This window comes from Neophocaena asiaeorientalis, unplaced genomic scaffold, assembly GCF_003031525.2.
Source record: "Neophocaena asiaeorientalis asiaeorientalis breed wild unplaced genomic scaffold, Neophocaena_asiaeorientalis_V1.1 scaffold43, whole genome shotgun sequence".
Taxonomy (NCBI): Eukaryota; Metazoa; Chordata; class Mammalia; order Artiodactyla; family Phocoenidae; genus Neophocaena; species Neophocaena asiaeorientalis.
In genome coordinates this window covers 5,330,136-5,348,213 of record NW_020173674.1, presented here as the reverse complement: position 1 = coordinate 5,348,213, position 18,078 = coordinate 5,330,136, and the positions used below count along the sequence as shown (strand labels likewise).

The following is an 18,078-nucleotide window of genomic DNA, read 5'->3' as shown; positions in this document are numbered from 1 at the left end:
GTGCGGGGCCGGAGCCCCACGGGGCTCAGGGGCGGGACCTGGGCGGGGCCTGAGAGAGCTCCGCCCCGCTGCCCTCCAGGTCCCTCTGGGGCAAAGGGTCAGGGGCAGCGGCAGGGGCCGGGATGGGGACGGGGGTGTGCGGGGCCGGAGCCCCACGGGGCTCAGGGGCGGGACCTGGGCGGGGCCTGAGAGAGCTCCGCCCCGCTGCCCTCCAGGTCCCTCTGGGGCAAAGGGTCAGGGGCAGCGGCAGGGGCCGGGATGGGAATGGGGCCGTAGTGCGGCAGCCTGGCGGCAGACCCGGACCCCTTCCCCATCTTGCTCCCCCTGTCCGCGTCCTCAGGAGTCGCCAGGATTGGGTGGAGCCCGCCCTCCCAATCCCCCACCTCAATGCGTACTTCCCGGTCGAGTCCACCTCAACTCGAAATATAGTATCTAGTCGGACAGGCAATATATTCACGTGCCTCAAGTTACAAAGGTACGTACTCTTGGTACAATGTAAATAAAACAGTGGTGTTTTAGGGGGCGAGTGGAAGGCCCAGCCCTCTCATTCTCCCCGGTGGACACCTTTGGGTCCTGCCTGGCCTCCTTATTAAAAAGAGAAATAGGGCCATGACCTCCAGACCCCTCAAACCTTCCTTGCTTTCCTCAACCATCTCCCACCGAGGCCTGGAGGTCTGTCCACAGATGTCTCCGTCCTCCTGGCCAGCTCCTGAGACAGGCTGGCCTACTGGATCTACCCCATCCCCATCCCACCCTGGCAGGCTTAGGTGTCCCTGTAGGTCCCACAGGCAGAATCTGCCCCCTCCAATCTGGCATTCTGTTTGACTCCAAAGTCCTTGCTTTTCCCACTGCTCCATAACCCCTAGGACAGGCCAATCCTTCCAGCCCAGGACCAGAATGTGGGTGGTTTGGAAAAGGAAATGCAGCCACAAAGCTTCCCTCTCTGTTGTGTCCCCCAGGCAACAGCCAGGGGTCTGTCTAAAGCCCACACCAGATCCCCTACCCTGAACCCTCTCCCTTTGCCCTTCATCACATCAATGACCCACTGTCATTGCCCCCTCCCCCACCTGTTACCTTCCTCCATCCTCCTCTCTGCATGTGGCCCAGTGACACTGACCCTCCTTATCCCTGAAATACACCACCTCCCTTCCCACCCCAGGGCTTTGGCACATCCTGTTCCCTCCATCTGGAAGCGCTTCCCCCAGATCTTGAAAAGGCTCCATCCCTCACTTCCTCCAGGTCTCTGCTCAAATGTCACCTCCTCTGGGGGCCCTCCCTGACCATCCCCCTTACCCATCACGCTGTGGCCTGTACTTGTTCCCCCTGTACGTTCTTAATCACTACCTTATGTTATATTGTATAATTATTTTGTGTATTTGCTTTATTTTTTATTTTTGGCCGCACTGCACAGCTTGTGGGATCTTAGTTCCCCAACCAGGGATCGAACCTGTGCCCTCAGGAGTGACAGCTCAGAGTCCTAACCACTGGACCACCAGGGAATTCCCTAATTATTTGTGTATTTGCTTTTTGTCTGCCTTGTCCCGCTAGGATGTCCGCAAATTGAGGATTGCACTTTGCCTTGTTTCCCACTGTATCCCCAGTTCCTAGAACAAGACCTAGCATACAGTATGTGTTCAATTAATGCATACCGAATGAATAAATGAACAGCAGCCCTGAATGTGGAATTGAAAAATGTTCATATTCACAGCTCTCAATGTCTGGTGCCTATGAAGGAGAGGGAAGTGTGTCTCTCACCTGTGGAAGGGATGAATCTTCCAGAGGGTAACAGGAACCCAGCCCCATGGAGTGTGTTAGGGGTGAGGGGAGGGGCTGTGGAATGTTGGGGGTAAGCCCTCCCTTCATCCTCTCTGGCCTTGGGTGTGCATGTTTCCTCCGATACAAAACCCTCCTCTGTTGGCCGGGAGGAGAACTCCTCTTTATCTCACAAAACCCTTCATGGCACTGCTCTTTCTCCTGGATGGCAAGTACCCATTATGAGTGGGGTTCCCTTCTGGGACCTTGGAGGTGGGGCTAGCCCACTCTCCAAGAGGTAGGGTTAGTAGCATCTTTTTTTTTTTTTTGGCCGCACACTGCGTGGCATGTGGGATCTTAGTCCCCCAACCGGGGATGGAACCCACACCCCCTGCAGTGGAAGCACAGAGTCTTAGCCACTGGACGGCCAGGGAGGTCCCCCAAGAGGTGGGGTTAGGAGTATGGACCAGAGTTGAAGGCAGGTGGCTGGCACTGAGGATTTAGTCCCTGATCTGCCTGCCATGTGAAAAAGCTTCGGGATCCCTACCTGGGAGAAGGAAGAGGGGCACTCTGCAAGGGGGACATCAGTCCAGACCCTGCCCTAAGGAAGTGTGCAGTCCAATGGGGTGGGGAGTGTGAAAGCATTTGGAAAGTGGAGGAGGAGGCTGTGTGGTGGGGCGGGGTGGGGGGGCAATGCCTGGTGGGCAGGATGCTGCCACGTGGGCTCTGGGGGGTCAGTGCTGTCCCAGGCCTGAGTGAGACCTGGGGGTGTCCACTGGCATAATTGAATGAGTGGCTAACAATTATTAAGCACTGTGTGCCAGGCAAGGATCTGAGCACTTCACAGGGATTAACACTCTTAGAAAATGGAACCATGATTATGATCCCCATTTTACAGATGAGGAAACTGAGTCTCAAAGAGGCCAAGAGCCTTGCTGAAGATCACACAGCTGGTGAGCTGTGGAGAACCAGGATTCAAACAACCTCTGAGGGGCACTAGAGGCCATGTGCTAACCCCACCCAAAATGGAAGGCTGGCTGAAAAAGCACCTAACAAGTGCTCAATAAATATTTGCTGGATGAATGAATTCAACGAATTTGTGCCTGTCCAGAAATCTCTCCCACCAGCCTCGGTGCCCACAATTGCAGGAAATACTATGATTATGCTGCTGGTATCAGCAACACCACCACCCAGCATGCTTCCATCCCCGGGTTTGGTTAATGATCACAACAGCCACACTTGCAAAGGGAATGTTATCACCCCATTTTACAGAGGAGAAGACTGAGGCAAAGAGCAGCCTGGGAACCAGCATCCAAATCTGACTGCACCACTTCAGTCTGCCTATACAGCAAGCACCCCTGGGAAGGGTAGCACGTAAAATGTCATTGTCATTTACGCCTACTGGTAAGGACATCTCTCAGCTTCTAAAGGTCACAACGCTGAGCTAATGGGAAAGGGTGAGGGGGGGCAGGGGGTGAAAGGGGAAAGGGTTCATGATTTTGGAACCCTGGGGATTGGGTAGGGTGAGTGCCAGTAGAGAGTGATGTGTGTGAAAAGGAAGTGGCGTGGGGGGTCTGAAAATAGACCTTCAGCACTTCCTAGTTTTTCTAGCAGCTTAAGAGGGAGGAGGTTGGCTCTGCCCTAGAGACACCGTGTGACCTCCAAGGAGCCTGTGCTATCTCTGGAGCCACTGGTCCCCAGAGTTCTCTGCTTGGACATCTTCCCATCTCTGCATCTGGGCTGAGTGTATAGAAGGGGCTCAGGCTGAGGCAGGGCAAGGGCACTCTGTACCTCCTCCATGGTGGGGGATGGGCAGGTGAGCACTCGAACCCTTAAACGTAGCAGACCTTGAAGTCCCCTGGAGCTGCCCGAGGCACGGAGGCGGGCACATGCTCTCTCAGGCCACCTGGGTGTCTGCAGCCCAGAGCTGGTCATGGGCACCATGGTCTGCCCCGAAGCTCACAGGATTCCAGATGCTCAGGCCAGGTGGCACCTCCTCCAATCCATCCCCAGCCCCTGCAGGGACATCCCTGGATGTCCGTGAAGGAAGAGCCCCTGTTCACTGAGCCCCTACTGTGTGCCAGTTCCTGCCAGGCACCTCACACACTTTCTCATTTAATCCTCACAATGCCAGATGAAACAGGAGCTCAGAGGGTGAATCAGCTTGTCCAGAGTCATCCAGCGCCGGATTTGAATCCAGGCTTGCTAGCTCTCGCCTCTGCGCCCACCACCTTGCTGAGGGAAGTCCTGCCCCAGCCCCACTGCCCGTTGGGTGCAGGGGGCTGGCAGAGAGGGCTTGGCCATGCCAGGCCAGCTTGTGGGCTCCTAAGACCCTGGGCTCCTGATGAATGGCTCCCTCCTCTGCAAGGACTTCCTCTTCGGCTCCTCGTATCCAGGTTAGAGGTTGGGACAGGAAGGGGGGCAGGGAGGGAAGGATCAGGGGAGGTCAGATCAAGCCCGGAGAAGTCACCCTGCCAGTCTTTCTCCTGCAGGGCCGAGGCTAAGGGGAGACTGTCCGTGGGGTCTGGGGGGCATCGGAGGGCAGAGCCCGGCAGGGCACCATCAGCTGTGGTAGCTCAGGGGACCGTTGGACCACCGTGTGTGGGCCAAGCACGGAGGAGCTTGCTGGGATCCGGCAGGGACATGACGCTCACAACAGACTGTCCGGGACTTTCGGCTGCTTCGTGTCCACGTCGCCCAAGTCCGTCTGCCAGGCCAAGGGGCTCACTGGGGTTTTCCATGAGGACTTCCTCCACGGCAGCCGTCGTCCTCTGACCGGCTGGTTCCTCTGTCTCCCCAGCTCTTCTGCTGCCCTGGCGGCCCTGGCTTTCCCAGACTCTCACGTGGGGCCTGCACCCGGGGCCTCCTCCTGGGGGGCGCTGCTGGGGCTTTCTCCCTCAGAGGCAGCAGGTTCGGCTGGGTTCACAGGGGCCTCTGGGGTGGAATCCGTGGAGGGGGCAGAGGAGGCTTCGTCACAGGGGCTGGGGGCTGAGCTGGCCGGGGCTCCAGGGGGCTGGGCCTCAGGGCTTGCCTGTGGCTGGGCCCCAGCATCCAGCTGGGGCTGGGCCTCGTGGTTCTCCTGGGGCTGGGCCCTGGGGTTCAGCTGAGGCTGGACCAGAGAGTCTGACTGTGGCTGGGCCGCGGACTCCAACAGTGGCTGGGCTGTGGGGTTCACCTGTGGCTGGGCCTCAGCCACTGGCCCTGGTACAGTCTGATCCCCAGAGGCCGCTTGGGTCTGTGGCTCAGCCGGAGTGAAGCTGCCTGGCCGCTCCTCACAGAGAGCTGCGGCAAAGGAGGAGAGCACGGTGTGCAGCAGGGTCCGGAGGTCGGCACTGGCCAGGAGGCAGAGGAAGGGACTGAGGCAGCTGTCGAGCAGGATCAGGTAGTCAGAGTAGACCAGGGCCTCCCAGAGCAGGTAGCCGGGGTAGAGGTCCCACAGGAAGGCCAGGTACAGCAGCTGCGCCAGCTGGTAGGGCAGCCTCAGGACCACATAGGCTGACAAAACGGTCTTGGCCACGCGGGCAAAGCCTCGGCAGGCCGTGGAGCCGGGCTGGCGGCGGCAGGTTCTGCAGGCGGCAGCCTGGGTGAGCACATGGCAGACAAGCAGCAGGAGGAAAGGCAGGAAGCCCCCCAGGATCTCGAGCATCCGCAGTGGCAGCTCCTCGCTGTCCCAGAAATCCAGGCAGATGACCAGGTCGTACCACCAGACGGCGGCCTCGGGGAAGACCAGCCAGGGCACGCTGAAGAGGGTGGCCAGCACCCAGACCCCGGCACAGACCCAGAGGGGCAGGCGGGCTGGGCGGTGCCCAGGGTACCAGCGAGGGCACAGCGCAAGCAGGCAGCGGTCCAGGCTGAGGGCTGTCAGCAGGAAGAGGCCGGAGGAGTAGGACACACCCCACAGGAAGTAGTAGAAGCGGCAGGCGGCCGTCCCCAGTGGCCAGTGCCCTCCATGCTGGATCTCCAGGATCTGGAAGGCTGCTGCCGCCAGGAACAAAAAGTCAGAGAGGGCCAGGCTGAGCAGAAGCAGGGCGAGCCGCGTGCCCGCTCCCTGCCGGGCCTGCGAGCCAGCCAGCCATGCCATGAGCCCATTGGCTGGCAGCCCCAGGAGCAGCAGGGCCACCAGGAAGACCGTGTCCCAGCCGCCCTGGGGGTAGTCCTCATCGTCGAGCTCTGTGCGGGGCCCGTGGCCAGCAGCACCCAGGTTGACTTCCATAGCAGTGTCCATCTGAGGTTCCCAGTGTCCCACTAGACGTGGAGTGGGTGCCTGGTGAATCAATGAAGGCACGAATGACTGAAAAGAAGAGAGAGGATGCTGTGCATCTCCCTGCAAGTCGCTGTCCCTCTCTGGGCCATCATCATCACCTTTGGGGTAGTTGACCTTTGCCAGGGACTTTAAACAGATGACCTCACCTAGTCCTCATACAATCCATTCTACATGTAAGGAGAGGAAGGTTCAGAGGATCAGTGGCTTGCCCAAGGGCAGAGGTAGGAATGTGGGCACCAGGACTCTAACCATTCTGCTACACGGAATTCTCACTGCGTCCAAGCGGACCAAACCAGAGGCTTTCAAATATATTTCAATTAAAATATTAGAGCAGAACTCCTATGTGAACTAAAACTGTGTGCTCAGGATAACGGAGGGAGAGCACTCTTAGGGCTCCAGGGAACACAGTCTAAAAACGACTTGGGAATTCTCTGGCAGTCCAGTGGTTAGGACTCCGCACTTTCACTGCCATGGGCCCCGTTTTCATCCCTGGTTGGGGAATTAAGATCCCTCCAGCCACGTGGCATGGCCCAAAAAACAAACCAAACCAAAACATAAAAACCCACTTGGTCAGAGCATCACAGGCTCCTTTTAGTCGGTGTCCTGGATTCAAAGATTCGGACTTCCCTGGCGGTCCAGGGGTTAAGAATCCACTGCAGGGGGCATGGGTTCCATCCCTGGTCAGGGAACTAAGATCCCGCATGCCTTGTGGTGTGGCCAGAAAAAAGAAAAAAGATTCCAAGAAGGAAGGGCTCAGGTCCCCTGGGCCCATAGGAATCCAAGGGTGGACAGGGAGTCTGGGGCAGAGAGTGGCCCCCATTTGTCCCCTGGGGTGACTAAATAGAAAAGGGGGCAGGGGACTCAGCCGTGTGATGAGGATGAGGGTGGCTGGGTCCCAAGAGGCTCGTCGCCCTCACCCCACCTTCCCTAGGTGGGGGAGGGTGGTTCCCTCTGAGGGTGGAGAAACTAGATGTCCAGGAAAGACTGGATCCTGCCACGTGGCCCATGGCTCCAGCCACTTGACCTTTTAGCCTGCTTGTCTCCCCACCTCCAGGGCCCTTACTCAGGCAGACCCCACTCTGCAAGCTCCAGCCCCTACTGGATCAGAGCCCTGGGCTCCCCTTGGGCCCGGGTGGTGAGGCCTGGCTTACCTGTAAGGTGCAGGCTGCTGGCTGGAAGGAGCAGGGCGTGCCTGCCTGCCCAGAGGTCCGGCCGTCCGCACGGCCCCACACCGGGGCCTGATGCATGGCTCCCGGCGGCACTAAGGCGGCCGGTGTGAAACCCAAGCTGGGAGGACATCAATCATTCATGGGGCTGCTCGCCGGGAAACCCTAACCCCGGCCCAGTAAGGCCAAGTGACCAGCCAGGCCCCCCTATTCCTGACAGGGCCAGATGGCTGAAACCCCTCGCCCTGGGCCCCTCCAGCTCAGGGCAGGCTCTGGGTTCCCACAGGGTCCACCTCCTCCGAGGTCACCCTCAATCATCTGTGATTCAAGGCCTCTCTGGTCTGGCCTCTCTTCCTGAATTTCACATATCCTCTGCTCCGGCCAGGATGTCGCCCACGTGGGGGCCGCGGTGGGCAACTCATCCTCTCCTTTCCCACCTCCCAGCCTTTGCCCACACTCTTCCTCCTGCTTGAGATGCCTCTCCGTGTCCTCTTAGCTAAATCCTGCCTGTCTCATACAACTGGGCCGTCTTTGACGCTTCAGCGATATTGCCTCCGTTTTATAGATGAGGCAACTGAGGCTTAGAGAAGTGAGTTTGCTGGGTCTCCCAGCTCATAAGCCGCAGAGCTGGCGTCCAAAGCTCACTGCAGCCAACATGTCCTGGCACGCTGTGCTGCTGAGGACGGTCCCCCTGGCCCAGCTGGCTCTGCCTTGGCCACCCCCAGGCAGAGGGCTGGGATTAGCGCCTGGGCTGCCTGCCTCACTTACCCTAATCCCCCTCAGGGCCCGATCCCTGGCCATCAGCTCTCAGGCTGGGGGTGCATAAGCAGCTTTATGGGTCCGGAGAGGCAGGGGTGCTCCGCATGGCCACAGAGCAGGTGAGGGGGCAGCATGGCCCAGACCCACCCCCCGGACCCCAGAAGCCCCCTGTGGGGGTCATGGCTTTCAGTAGTGGTGCTGAGGGGCTCCCCTTGACCAGGAGGAAAAGCAGCAAGAGGATGAAGGGGCTCCGAGGGTCCCGGAAGGGCACTGGCAGCTCTGGGGAGCAGACCCTCACGCAGGGCCCCAAGGCCCTGGGGGGCAGCAAGGACCCCTCTAGGACTGGAGACAAGCAGGAGGGGCCAGCCTCTCGTCGCCAGTCCCACCGGCATCGTCTTGCCCCCCGGCACGATCCTGCTCAGAGGACATACGGGCCCCTGCTCAACCGCATCTTTGGGAAGGTCAGGTGGGGCTGGGGCAGGGCTGGGGGGACTGGGGGTGAGGTTGGGGACTCATGGGCTCAGGCTCAGCCCACCCTGCCCCTTATACTCAGGCCTCCTCCAGTTTCTGCTCCAGACTCGGGAGCCTGGGCTGAGGGGGTAGAGTTTCTGCAGTTTGGGGGTGGCCTGGGCAGTGGGCGGAGCTAGACCCCAAACCCAGGGATCTGAGGCAGCGTGGGGCCCCAGGAGCAGGAAGGGGGTCATCTCTTCTCCTGGGGCCCGTGGGACTTCAGCTGCCTTCTCCTGCCCTTGTGGGATGGGCCCTGCCAGGCCAGCGTGGGCTTGGGCTGGAGGAGGAAGGGCGGTCAGAGCCCTGGCCGTCCCCAGGGACATGCTGGACTGTGCCCCTGCAGGACCGCGAGCTGGGCCCCGAGGAGCTGGATGGTGAGTGGCCCATGCTGGCGAAGGTGGGTGGGAGGCGCCCCAGAGCCTGGCTGCCTGCGCCTGACCTCCCTCCCCTGCAGAGCTTCAGGCTGCCTTCGAGGAGTTTGACACGGACCGCGATGGTTACATCGGCTACCGGGACCTGGGCGAGTGCATGCGGACACTGGGCTACATGCCCACGGAGATGGAGCTCATCGAGGTCTCCCAGCATGTCAAGATGCGAAGTCAGTGCTTGACTACACCTGCCTGGGGGTGGGGCGGGGCAGGGCGGCGAGCCACCTGGCTTTGCAGCCCAGGTCCTCTCCCGGCCTCGTGGTTCAGGGGAACGAGAGGTGGTGGGAGGCGGCTGTGGGGTGAGGCCCTGGTGACGGTGGCGTGAGGGGGTGACAGTTTCTAGGACAGTTTGACATTGGCGCCCGGGGGCACCGGGGTCGAGGGTGACAAGGAAGGCACCGGGTGACCCAAGAGAGCCCCTTGAGGCTCAGGTCGAGGACCCCCGTCTCTGACTGAGGTAAAGTGGTCCGTACTGGTACCAGCCCCCAGGGCTGTCTCTGTCTCTCTCTCTCTGACCCTCCCGAGGCTCCTGAAGAGCGCCTCCTGAGGTTCTGTGAGGCCGAGCGTGACAGAACCCTGGCCATGCCTTGCGATTAAATGTCTGATGGGCTGCCCTTGTGTGATTATCATTAGCCAATTTGTCAAATATCAGATTCCTTTCATCCCAGGACTCCTGCATTTGCTTTTTCTTTACAGTTTCCAAAATGGGATGTGATGTACAATTGACGTGAATATTTTTGTGTCATGCTTCCTTCTTCTCCCCAAAGCTGTTAGTTGACCGTTGGTGCTTTTTATGATTGACGGCACCTTAGAATCCAGGGACAACCTGGGGATGCTTCTTAGGGGTCTTTGCTGCCGCCTGTGGGGCTCCGGCGCTTTACAGCCATGAACCCCAGCCCCCTCAGCACCCTGTCCCCGGATGAGGAGGGAGGCTCAGTAAGTCACCCAAGGCCACACCATCAGTGGCAGAGCCAGGGGGCTTTGAACCTGGGGCCTGTCTGGTTCCACAGCCTGGTCTCTTTCCCCCACACCCGGGGCTTCACTGAGAACACCTGAGCACTTTGCCCTCATCGGAGCCCCGGGCTGTAGCCTCCTACCCCCCCGCCCCGCCCCTGCCCAGGGACGTGGACACCGGTGTTCTTCCTGGATGCAGAGCCGGGGAGGGGCTGGCCCTTGCGACGCCCCTCCTCGGGCCCCAGCCCTCACCACTGTGACCCTCTGCCTGGGTTCGCAGTGGGTGGCCGCGTGGACTTCGAGGAGTTTGTGGAGATGATGGGCCCGAAGCTGAGGGAGGAGACGGCGCACATGCTGGGGGTGCGGGAGCTGCGCATCGCCTTCCGCGAGGTGTGGAGCGTCCAGATGGGCGGTGGGTGGGTGGCTGGGTAGCATCCTTACTGGCTTCCCCCGCAGGAGGCCAGGGGAGACTGGGAGCCTCAGCCTCTGGAGGCCCCGGGCCCTGCAGCTGGTGGGACTAGGGCTGGGGAGGGGTCGGAGAGGGTTTGGCTCACTCCCAGCTGGGGGTCCACCCAGGGAGCCCTCCTGGGGCAGGGAGCTCACGGCCTCAGCCTGGTAAAAGAAGGAGTGTGTGGACGGACGAAGGTGTGGGCGTCCAGGCACAGGATGTGGCAAGGTGGAGGCGGGTGCAGGCAGAGGCAGCTTTGGGTAGGAAGGGCTGAGCCCTGCTGGAATCCCAGTTTGACAGGGACAGGGATGGGCGAATCACGGTGGCAGAGCTGCGACAGGCAGCACCGGCTCTGCTTGGGGAGCCGCTGGTGGGTCCTGAGCTGGACGAGATGCTTCAAGAAGTGGACCTCAATGGGGACGGCACCGTAGACTTTGATGGTGAGTCTCCTACCTAGACAAACGCCCATCCCTCCGGCTCCCAGGCTGAGCTCAGTGTCTCCTGGCATGGCTGACCTGGACTGGCCCAAGCCCTGCCCCTTCTCCCCCGCAGAGTTTGTGATGATGCTTTCTACCCACTGAGGCTCCAGGAGGGAGACTGTTGCCCCTCTGGCCTCAGATGCCAGCAGGGTTCATGCTGCACACCCTCCCTACAAGGCCCCAGGATGAAAGAAACCCAGCAGCCCCAGGCTTCTTTTGCTCCTGATACCCTCTGGCTGGAGAGCTGGCTTGTGATGTCACCTGCCCACCCTCATCCTCACCTCCCTTCCACCCGAGCTGCCTGGAGGAAACGTGCCCTCAACCACCCATCATTCCCTGGTGTGAGCAAGGTTTGAATCTCTCCAGACACTTGGGAGGTAGGGAGCTCCCTGGCACTGGCAGCATTCAAAGACGGGGCAGTGTAGGGCTTGTTTCTGGTAACATGGTGAATTGAGAAGGTGGCTGGACACCTCCCACTCTTTATATGTGGAAATGTTTTGGGTTTTGTTTTTATTTAAAGCTGAACGTGAAAGAGAGGGATGACCCCAGGTACCAAAGACAAAGAGAGAACCCAAAGCTGGGTGGTGGGAAGGAGCAGATGCCATGGGGGCTTCAGAGGTGGAGAGGTTTGGGAGCCTGGGCTCTGACACCCAGGCGGGACAAAAGACCTGTAAGAGGCTGGGGAGCAGGGCATGACGTCAGTACACTCCAGTGTCTCAGCGGGCTACCCTGTTCTTGAAAAGGCGACCCAAATATACCTCCACCCACCAGCCTGAGAAAGTGACGAGGTACAGATGTTCAGGACCTTGAGTGGAAAAAGTTACCCCAGTGAACCTGCAACTCAGGTCTGCATGTCAAGCAGGAGTGCGGTCTAGCTCTGTGGTGTGCAAAGCAGAAGAAATAGGAAAAAACTGCTGAGAAAGGCACTCTTTCAACCCAGGGCACATAGGACTTAAAATAAACCCAAACAACCCTGTCACTTCTGAAGATGAACTCATAACAAAAAGTTACAAATCACATAAGGAAACAAATCACCATGAGGGAGACTAGGCAGATGCGGTAAACAGAAGAGTCAGCACCCAAAGTGTAAATCATAAAACAATGTAAAAGAGGCCATTAAGGAAACGCAAAAACAAACAGAAAAAACTGAGGTAAAAGAAAGGAGACCGTTAGACCAGGATGGTACGAAAACAGAACAGAAAGATTTAAAAAAATAACCCAAAGGAACTTCTAAAAATAGAGGATATAGCCATTGGAATGAAAAAAAATCAAGGGGTAAAGTAAACAGCATATTGGACACAATTTAAGAAAAGATTAATGAACTGGAAGCTATATATGAGAAATCACCCATAATGTAGCATTGAGGAATGAAAGACAGAAAATATTAAAGAGTAGTTAAAAGTCATTAGGAATCTCAGAAGAAGAAAATGTAGAGAACAGGCAGGAGGCAATATTTAAAGAGATGATGATTGAAAAACTTCCATAAAGACTTCCACAAAGAGGGACTTCCCTGGTGGCACAGTGGTTAAGAATCTGCCTGCCAATGCAGGGGACACGGGTTCGATCCCTGGTCCAGGAAGATCTCACATGCTGTGGAGCAACCAAGCACATGCGCCACAACTACTGAGCCTGTGCTCTAGAGCGTGCATGCCGCAACTACTGAGCCTGCGTGCCGCAACTACTGAAGCCCCCGCGCCTAGAGCCCGTGCCCGCAACAAGAGAAGCCACCACGATGAGAAGCCCGCGAACCACAGCAAAGAGTAGCCCCTGCTCTCTGCAATTAGAGAAAGCCCGCGTGCAGCAACAAAGACCCAACACAGCCCTAAATAAATAAATTTAAAAAAAGAATTCCACAAAGGCAAGAGTCCAGATTGAAGGAGCACGTTGGAGCCAGAGAAGGATATATAAAAGTAAATGTATAGGGACTTCCCTGGTGGCGCAGTGGTTAAGAATCCGCTTGCCAATGCAGGAGACATGGGCTCGATCCCTGATCCGGGAAGATCCCACATGCCACGGAGCAACTAAGCCCGTGCGCCACAACTACTGAAGCCTGCGTGCCTAGAGCCCGTGCTTCGCAACAAGAAAAGTCACTGCAGTGAGAAGCCCGCACACCGCAACGAAGCAGAGTAGACCCCGCTCACCGCAGCTAGAGAAAGCCACGCGCAGCAACAAAGACCAACGCAGCCAAAAATAAATAAATAAGTTTTTTAAAAAAGTAAATGTATATCTAGATGCATGCCAGTGAAACTGCAGAATACAAAAGGAAAATCTTGTAAACAGCTCGAGAGAGAAGTCAGATTACTTACCAAGGATTAGCAATTAGACTCTCCAAAGACTTTTTTCATTGACAAAAAACACATGCAAGAGGAAAATGGAATAAATTGTTCAACGTGCAGAGGGGAAAAAAATGCCAACTGAGAAGCCTGTACTTAGCTCATCTTACTCAAGAATGAAGATGAAATATAAGCTTTTTTCAGCAAACAAAGGCTGAAAGGTTTCCCACCCACAAACTCTTGTTGAAGGGATGGCTTCAGTGGGAAGGAAATTGAAAGCAGAGTATGTACTAAATAATAGGAGAGAAATCAGTAAACATATTGGTAGATCTAAAGAAGCATTAACTATAAAAAATAATTTGGGGGACTTTAAAAACCAGGAGGGACTAAAAAAAAAATAGACAAAAATAAAATGGAAGATGGGAAGGGAAATTCTAGACATGCTTGTTTTCCCTAGAGGAGGACAGATTCATTGATTAACTTTAGATTTTGTTAATCATGTAAGGGTAACCATTAATATAACAGAAATCGAGATAGAATGTTCCATTCTCGATAGTCAAATCAACAGAGGAGGAAAAGGGAGAAAGTGAAGAATTCCTCATTAAGCTAGCAGAAGGCTGGGAAAGAGGAAAAAAGCAAGGAAAAACAAAGTCTACAGAAAACATTAAAACACAAGGTAGAAATAAACCTTAAAACAAAACAAAACAGGGCTTCCCTGGTGGCTCAGTGGTTAAGAATCCGCCTGCCAATGCAGGGGACACAGGTTTGAGGCCTGGTCTGGGAAGCTCCCACATACCACGGAGCAACTAAGCCCATGAGCTACAACTACTGAGCCTGTGCTCTAGAGCCCATGAGTCTCAACTACTGAGCCTGTGTGCTGCAACCACTGAAGCCCGCATGCTTTGCAACAAGAGAAGCCACCGCAATGAGAAGCCTGCACACCACAACAAAGAGCAGCCCCCGCTCGCCGCAACTAGAGAAAGCCCGAGTGCAGCAACGAAGACCCAACGCAGCCAAAAATAAATGTTGATTTTAAAAATTACAATAAATGTAGGCAGATTAAGTATTTTTGGTTAAAAGTCAGAGTTTCAGTCCCAGAAGAAAATATCAGTATTAGATTGGGCTCCCTATAAGTGATGGAGACCCCAAATAACAATGCTTTAAACTGGATGGAAGTTTATTTGCCCCACAGGAAGAGTCTTAGGTGAAATCCAGGTGTATGGTGTTCAGGGACTCAGGCTCCTTCTGCTGGCTGCTCTGCCATTCTGAGGGTGTAGCCATGTTTGTTTGTTTCCCAGCTGGCAGGCTGGAGGCAGGAACAAAGAAGAAAGGGGGCAAAGAGCATGAACCACTTATACCCCATTAGGCAGGGCTCCCCACCTGGTACGCCTAGTTGCAAAGGATGCTGGGAAATGCAGTCTTTATTTTGGGTGACCTTGTGCCCAGCTAGAAACCAGAGGTTCTTTTATTACAAGGGCAGAGAGCAGATTTCAAAAGGCAGATATCAGCACTTCCCTGGTGGTGCAGTGGTTAAGAATCCGCCTGCCAACGCAGGGGACACGGGTTTGAGCCCTGGTCCGGGAAGATCCCACATGCCGCGAAGCAACTAAGCCCGTGCGCCACAACTACTGAGCCTGCACTCTAGAGCCCGTGAGCCACAACTACTGAGCCCACGTGCCACAACTACTGAAGCCTGCGCGTGTAGAGCCTGTGCTCCGCAACAAGGGAAGCCACTGCAGTGAGAAGCCTGCGCACTGCAATGAAGAGTAGCCCCCGCTTGCCGCAACTTGAGAAGAGCCCGCGCACAACAACGAAGACTCAACGTAGCCAATAAATAAACAAACAAACAAACAAATAAATAAATAGGGGCTTCCCTGATGGCGCAGTGGTTGAGAGTCCACATGCCGATGCGGGGGACACGGGTTCGTGCCCCGGTCCGGGAGGATCCCACATGCCGCGAAGCAACTAAGCCCGTGCGCCACAACTACTGAAGCCTGCGCGTGTAGAGCCTGTGCTCCGCAGCGGGAGAGGCCACAACAGTGAGAGGCCCGTGTACCACACACACACAAAATCTATCTATATATAAAAAGGCAGATACCAGGCTCTTCTCACAGCTAAGTGCACATATAAGAGACACAGTCAGGATTTCCCTGGTGGCGCAGTGGTTAAGAATCCGCCTGCCAATGCAGGGGACACGGGTTCGAGCCCTGGTCCGGGAAGATCCCACATGGCACGGAGCAGCTAAGCCTGTGTGCCACAACTACTGAGCCTGTGCGCCTAGAGCCCGTGCTCCGCAACAAGAGAAGCCACCGCAGTGAGAAGCCCGCACACCGCAACAAAGAGTAGCCACCGCTCACCGCAACTAGAGAAAGCTGGAGTGCAACAAAACGCAGCTACAAATAAAATATAAATTAAAAAGGGAAAAAAGGACACATTCAAAGCATAATGACAGCTGAAGGACTGAAAGTGATGGCTTGGAAAAAGACTTACTAGGAGAGAATTAACCAAAAGAAAGCTAGTATAACTACAGACATATCAGACAAAATGGGCTATGGGGCAAAGAGCATCAGGGATAAATTGAGTCACAATTCACTAAGGAAATCTAATGTTCTTAATCTGTGTGCAACTATTAATGCCTTTTCCAACTAAAAATAAATCATATTTAGAATTTGGGTATTCATCATTTCCTGAGGATGGTGTTGCTGTCAATCCAACTTGGATTACATAAATTAACCAGCAAAAATCAAGCACATTGGTCACATTAAAACTTTAAACGTTGCGATTCAGTGTTCTGTCAACATGTTCATATGGACCAAGGGTTGGCAAACTTTTTCTGTGAAGGGCCAGACAGTAAAGATTTTAGGCTTTGGGGACCATATGGTTTCTGTTGCTCTGCTGTAGTAGTTTGTATGGCTGAGCAGCCAAAGTCAATACAGAGTGTGGCTGTGTTGGAAATTCGATAAATAATAATTTAATTAAACTTGACTTATTGACATCAAAATTGGAATTTTATAAACTTTTTTGTGTCACAAAAGCTTATTATCCTTTGACTTTTATCCCAACCATTACTAAAATGTGAAAACCATTCTTGGTTTGGTGGCTATATTGTGCCTGTGGGGTACAGCTTGCTGACCCCTGAGATAGTCTTATAATATGGAGAATCACCACTTTTGGGATCACTTGCTGTTTAGCTAAGATTGTGAAGTGACAGAAAGTTACGAGCGTAGTAGCAACTCTATGTTGATTGCTAATTTGCCCACTTTCAATGAATGGTGTTCATAATTTTTCTTCTTTCCATGTTTGTTCTGATTTTATCTATTGAAATGTAATTTTATGTCTGATTAATCTGATAATACAAACTGTGGGCTTATATTCTGTATCTTTGTTTTTTTATTTCACTTTTTTAGTTTTCATTTTACCTTACAAAATTATTGGTCCATGTTGCATTAGAAATGAAAACCGGTCCCCAGCTAATTTGAGAATCACTTATTTAGGAGTTCCTGCATCTAACTGGTACCCCCCAAAAGTGCCTTGATTGGTGGCTGAGGGTGGGAAGTCTGGCTGGGCCAGGAGATCGGGAGCGAGAGTGGGGGTCTGGGTGCTCATTCTTTCAACAAAGTCACAGAAATCTAAAGGCACTGTCCTGGCCGCTGCAGATACAGTGGAGGCCGAACACCTTAATGGCACTTTCACTGGGGGCGGCAGACTGTAAACATGAAGTATATGAACAGGGTCTCCAAGGCCCACACTCATTCGGCCAGGCCCTCAGTTGGTCAGCTGGGGACCAGACCAGCTTGCTGACCCCCACCGCCCTCTGAGTCACAGAAGCCCTGGGTTGTGTTCCTCACTCTGCCCTTGGCCAAGCCAGTCTCTCTGGGCCTCAGTTTCTATGGAGGGTGACCAGAAAGAACCTGTGTCAAGTGCCTGGCGCCTTCTAAGAATCTGATAAATGGTAGCTATTATGACCTCAGATTTCAGGGTTCTCAAAGATTCTGTTTCCTGGTTGTTGACATCCTGAGATGCTTGGACCTTCCAAAATTCTGCAGTGGTCTGTTTCCAATGTTCTGTGGTTCTAAGAGTCTTTGATCACTGAGGTTTTCTGTTATACAGGCCTGCTTCCTATGTCCTTTGATCCCTACTTCTCCCAACCTCTGGGCCTGGGAAGTAGGGCAGTGGGTGGAGGAGGCTGGGCTGCTGCATCCTGGTGGCCCACATTCAGAGCCGGCTGTGGCAGCGCAGGGCCCCAGAGCCAGGCTGGAACCAGGATACCAGCCTCCAGGCCCCAGGCCTGTGTCATCTGAGTGCCCTTGGCCAGGGCCGCCAGGGGAGGCACCAATGCTGCCTCTCTGAGTGGAGACAGGGGCAGGACTGACTCTGCTAAGGACTGGGAGGGAGCGTCTTCTCCAGGCTTGCAGGGTAGAAGAGCCCCAGGCCCAGCTCTGCCCCTGACATGCTGTGTGACCTTGGGCAAGTCATGGAGCATCGGGACTGTCATGTGTACCATGGGGAGATGGACAGTCCTAGAGCCCTTCAGCCCCAGGGTCAGTCCTTTTCTCAGCCTTTCCGAAAGGGGGCTGTGGCCAGGCTGATGGGCTGGTCAGGGCAAGTGGGAAGTAAAAAGCAATTGTGGGCTGCAATTAAGCATTACCCTTTTATTAGCACAAAACACCACCAACCCAGCAGCCCCCCAAGAATAAGTTAAGGCGCGGAGCACGGAAGGGGCGACTTTCCCAGGCCCAGGTCGTGGCCTGAGGCCCACTGCCCCAAACTTCCGGAGCAAACTCCTGAGGGGACTGGAGCCTTGAGGGTCCCGCAGGGTCTTTTCCCTTGAGATGAGGGTACCGAAGAGGGCGCGAGCCCCAAGGGCGCCCCCTAGGGACGCGAGGAGGCCGCGCGGGGCCTCTCGGCGCCGACGATGGATCCCGCCGTCCGCCGCCGCCTGCTCACTTCTCGAAGTAGGGCAGGTAGAAGAACTGGAAGCCCCGGTGTCCCTTGACCGCGCAGTAGATGAAGGTCACGTGGTAGACTGCAGGGCGGGGTCTGGC

The 18,078-nt window shown here is 55.3% G+C and overlaps 3 protein-coding genes across 11 annotated transcripts in view; 1 reads left to right on the top strand and 2 right to left on the bottom strand.

The window, feature by feature from the left end:
• Positions 1–4,591: 4,591 nt before the first annotated feature.
• GPR152 (G protein-coupled receptor 152) lies at positions 4,592–6,306 on the bottom strand. The gene has a single exon (XM_024748935.1). The coding sequence runs from the start codon at positions 5,975–5,977 to the stop codon at positions 4,592–4,594; it is 1,386 nt and encodes a 461-aa protein (XP_024604703.1). The 5' UTR covers positions 5,978–6,306.
• Positions 6,307–7,217: 911 nt separating this feature from the next.
• Positions 7,218–11,217, top strand: CABP4 (calcium binding protein 4). The gene is made up of 6 exons (XM_024748936.1): positions 7,218–8,402; positions 8,795–8,825; positions 8,906–9,049; positions 10,114–10,223; positions 10,574–10,721; positions 10,834–11,217. The coding sequence occupies exons 1-6, from the start codon at positions 8,046–8,048 to the stop codon at positions 10,860–10,862; spliced, it is 819 nt and encodes a 272-aa protein (XP_024604704.1). The 5' UTR covers positions 7,218–8,045; the 3' UTR covers positions 10,863–11,217.
• Positions 11,218–17,665: 6,448 nt separating this feature from the next.
• The window catches only part of TMEM134 (transmembrane protein 134), a 5,045-nt gene continuing 4,632 nt past the window's right edge, over positions 17,666–18,078 (bottom strand). For all 9 annotated transcript variants that reach the window (XM_024749517.1, XM_024749524.1, XM_024749523.1 and 6 more), the window contains one exon: positions 17,666–18,059. In XM_024749517.1, coding sequence (XP_024605285.1) covers positions 17,977–18,059 — 83 coding nt within the window. In that variant the 3' untranslated portion in view covers positions 17,666–17,976. The remainder of the gene's footprint in view (positions 18,060–18,078) is intronic.

Bases quoted from the DNA above. Each gene is read 5' to 3' on its own strand.
- GPR152 (XM_024748935.1), bottom strand. From the start codon at position 5,977: ATGGACACTGCTATGGAAGTCAACCTGGGTGCTGCTGGCCACGGGCCC.
- CABP4 (XM_024748936.1), top strand. From the start codon at position 8,046: ATGGCCACAGAGCAGGTGAGGGGGCAGCATGGCCCAGACCCACCCCCC. The intron at 8,403-8,794 runs GTCAGGTGGGGC...GTGCCCCTGCAG, and splicing joins TCAACCGCATCTTTGGGAAG to GACCGCGAGCTGGGCCCCGA. The intron at 8,826-8,905 runs GTGAGTGGCCCA...CCTCCCCTGCAG, and splicing joins GGGCCCCGAGGAGCTGGATG to AGCTTCAGGCTGCCTTCGAG.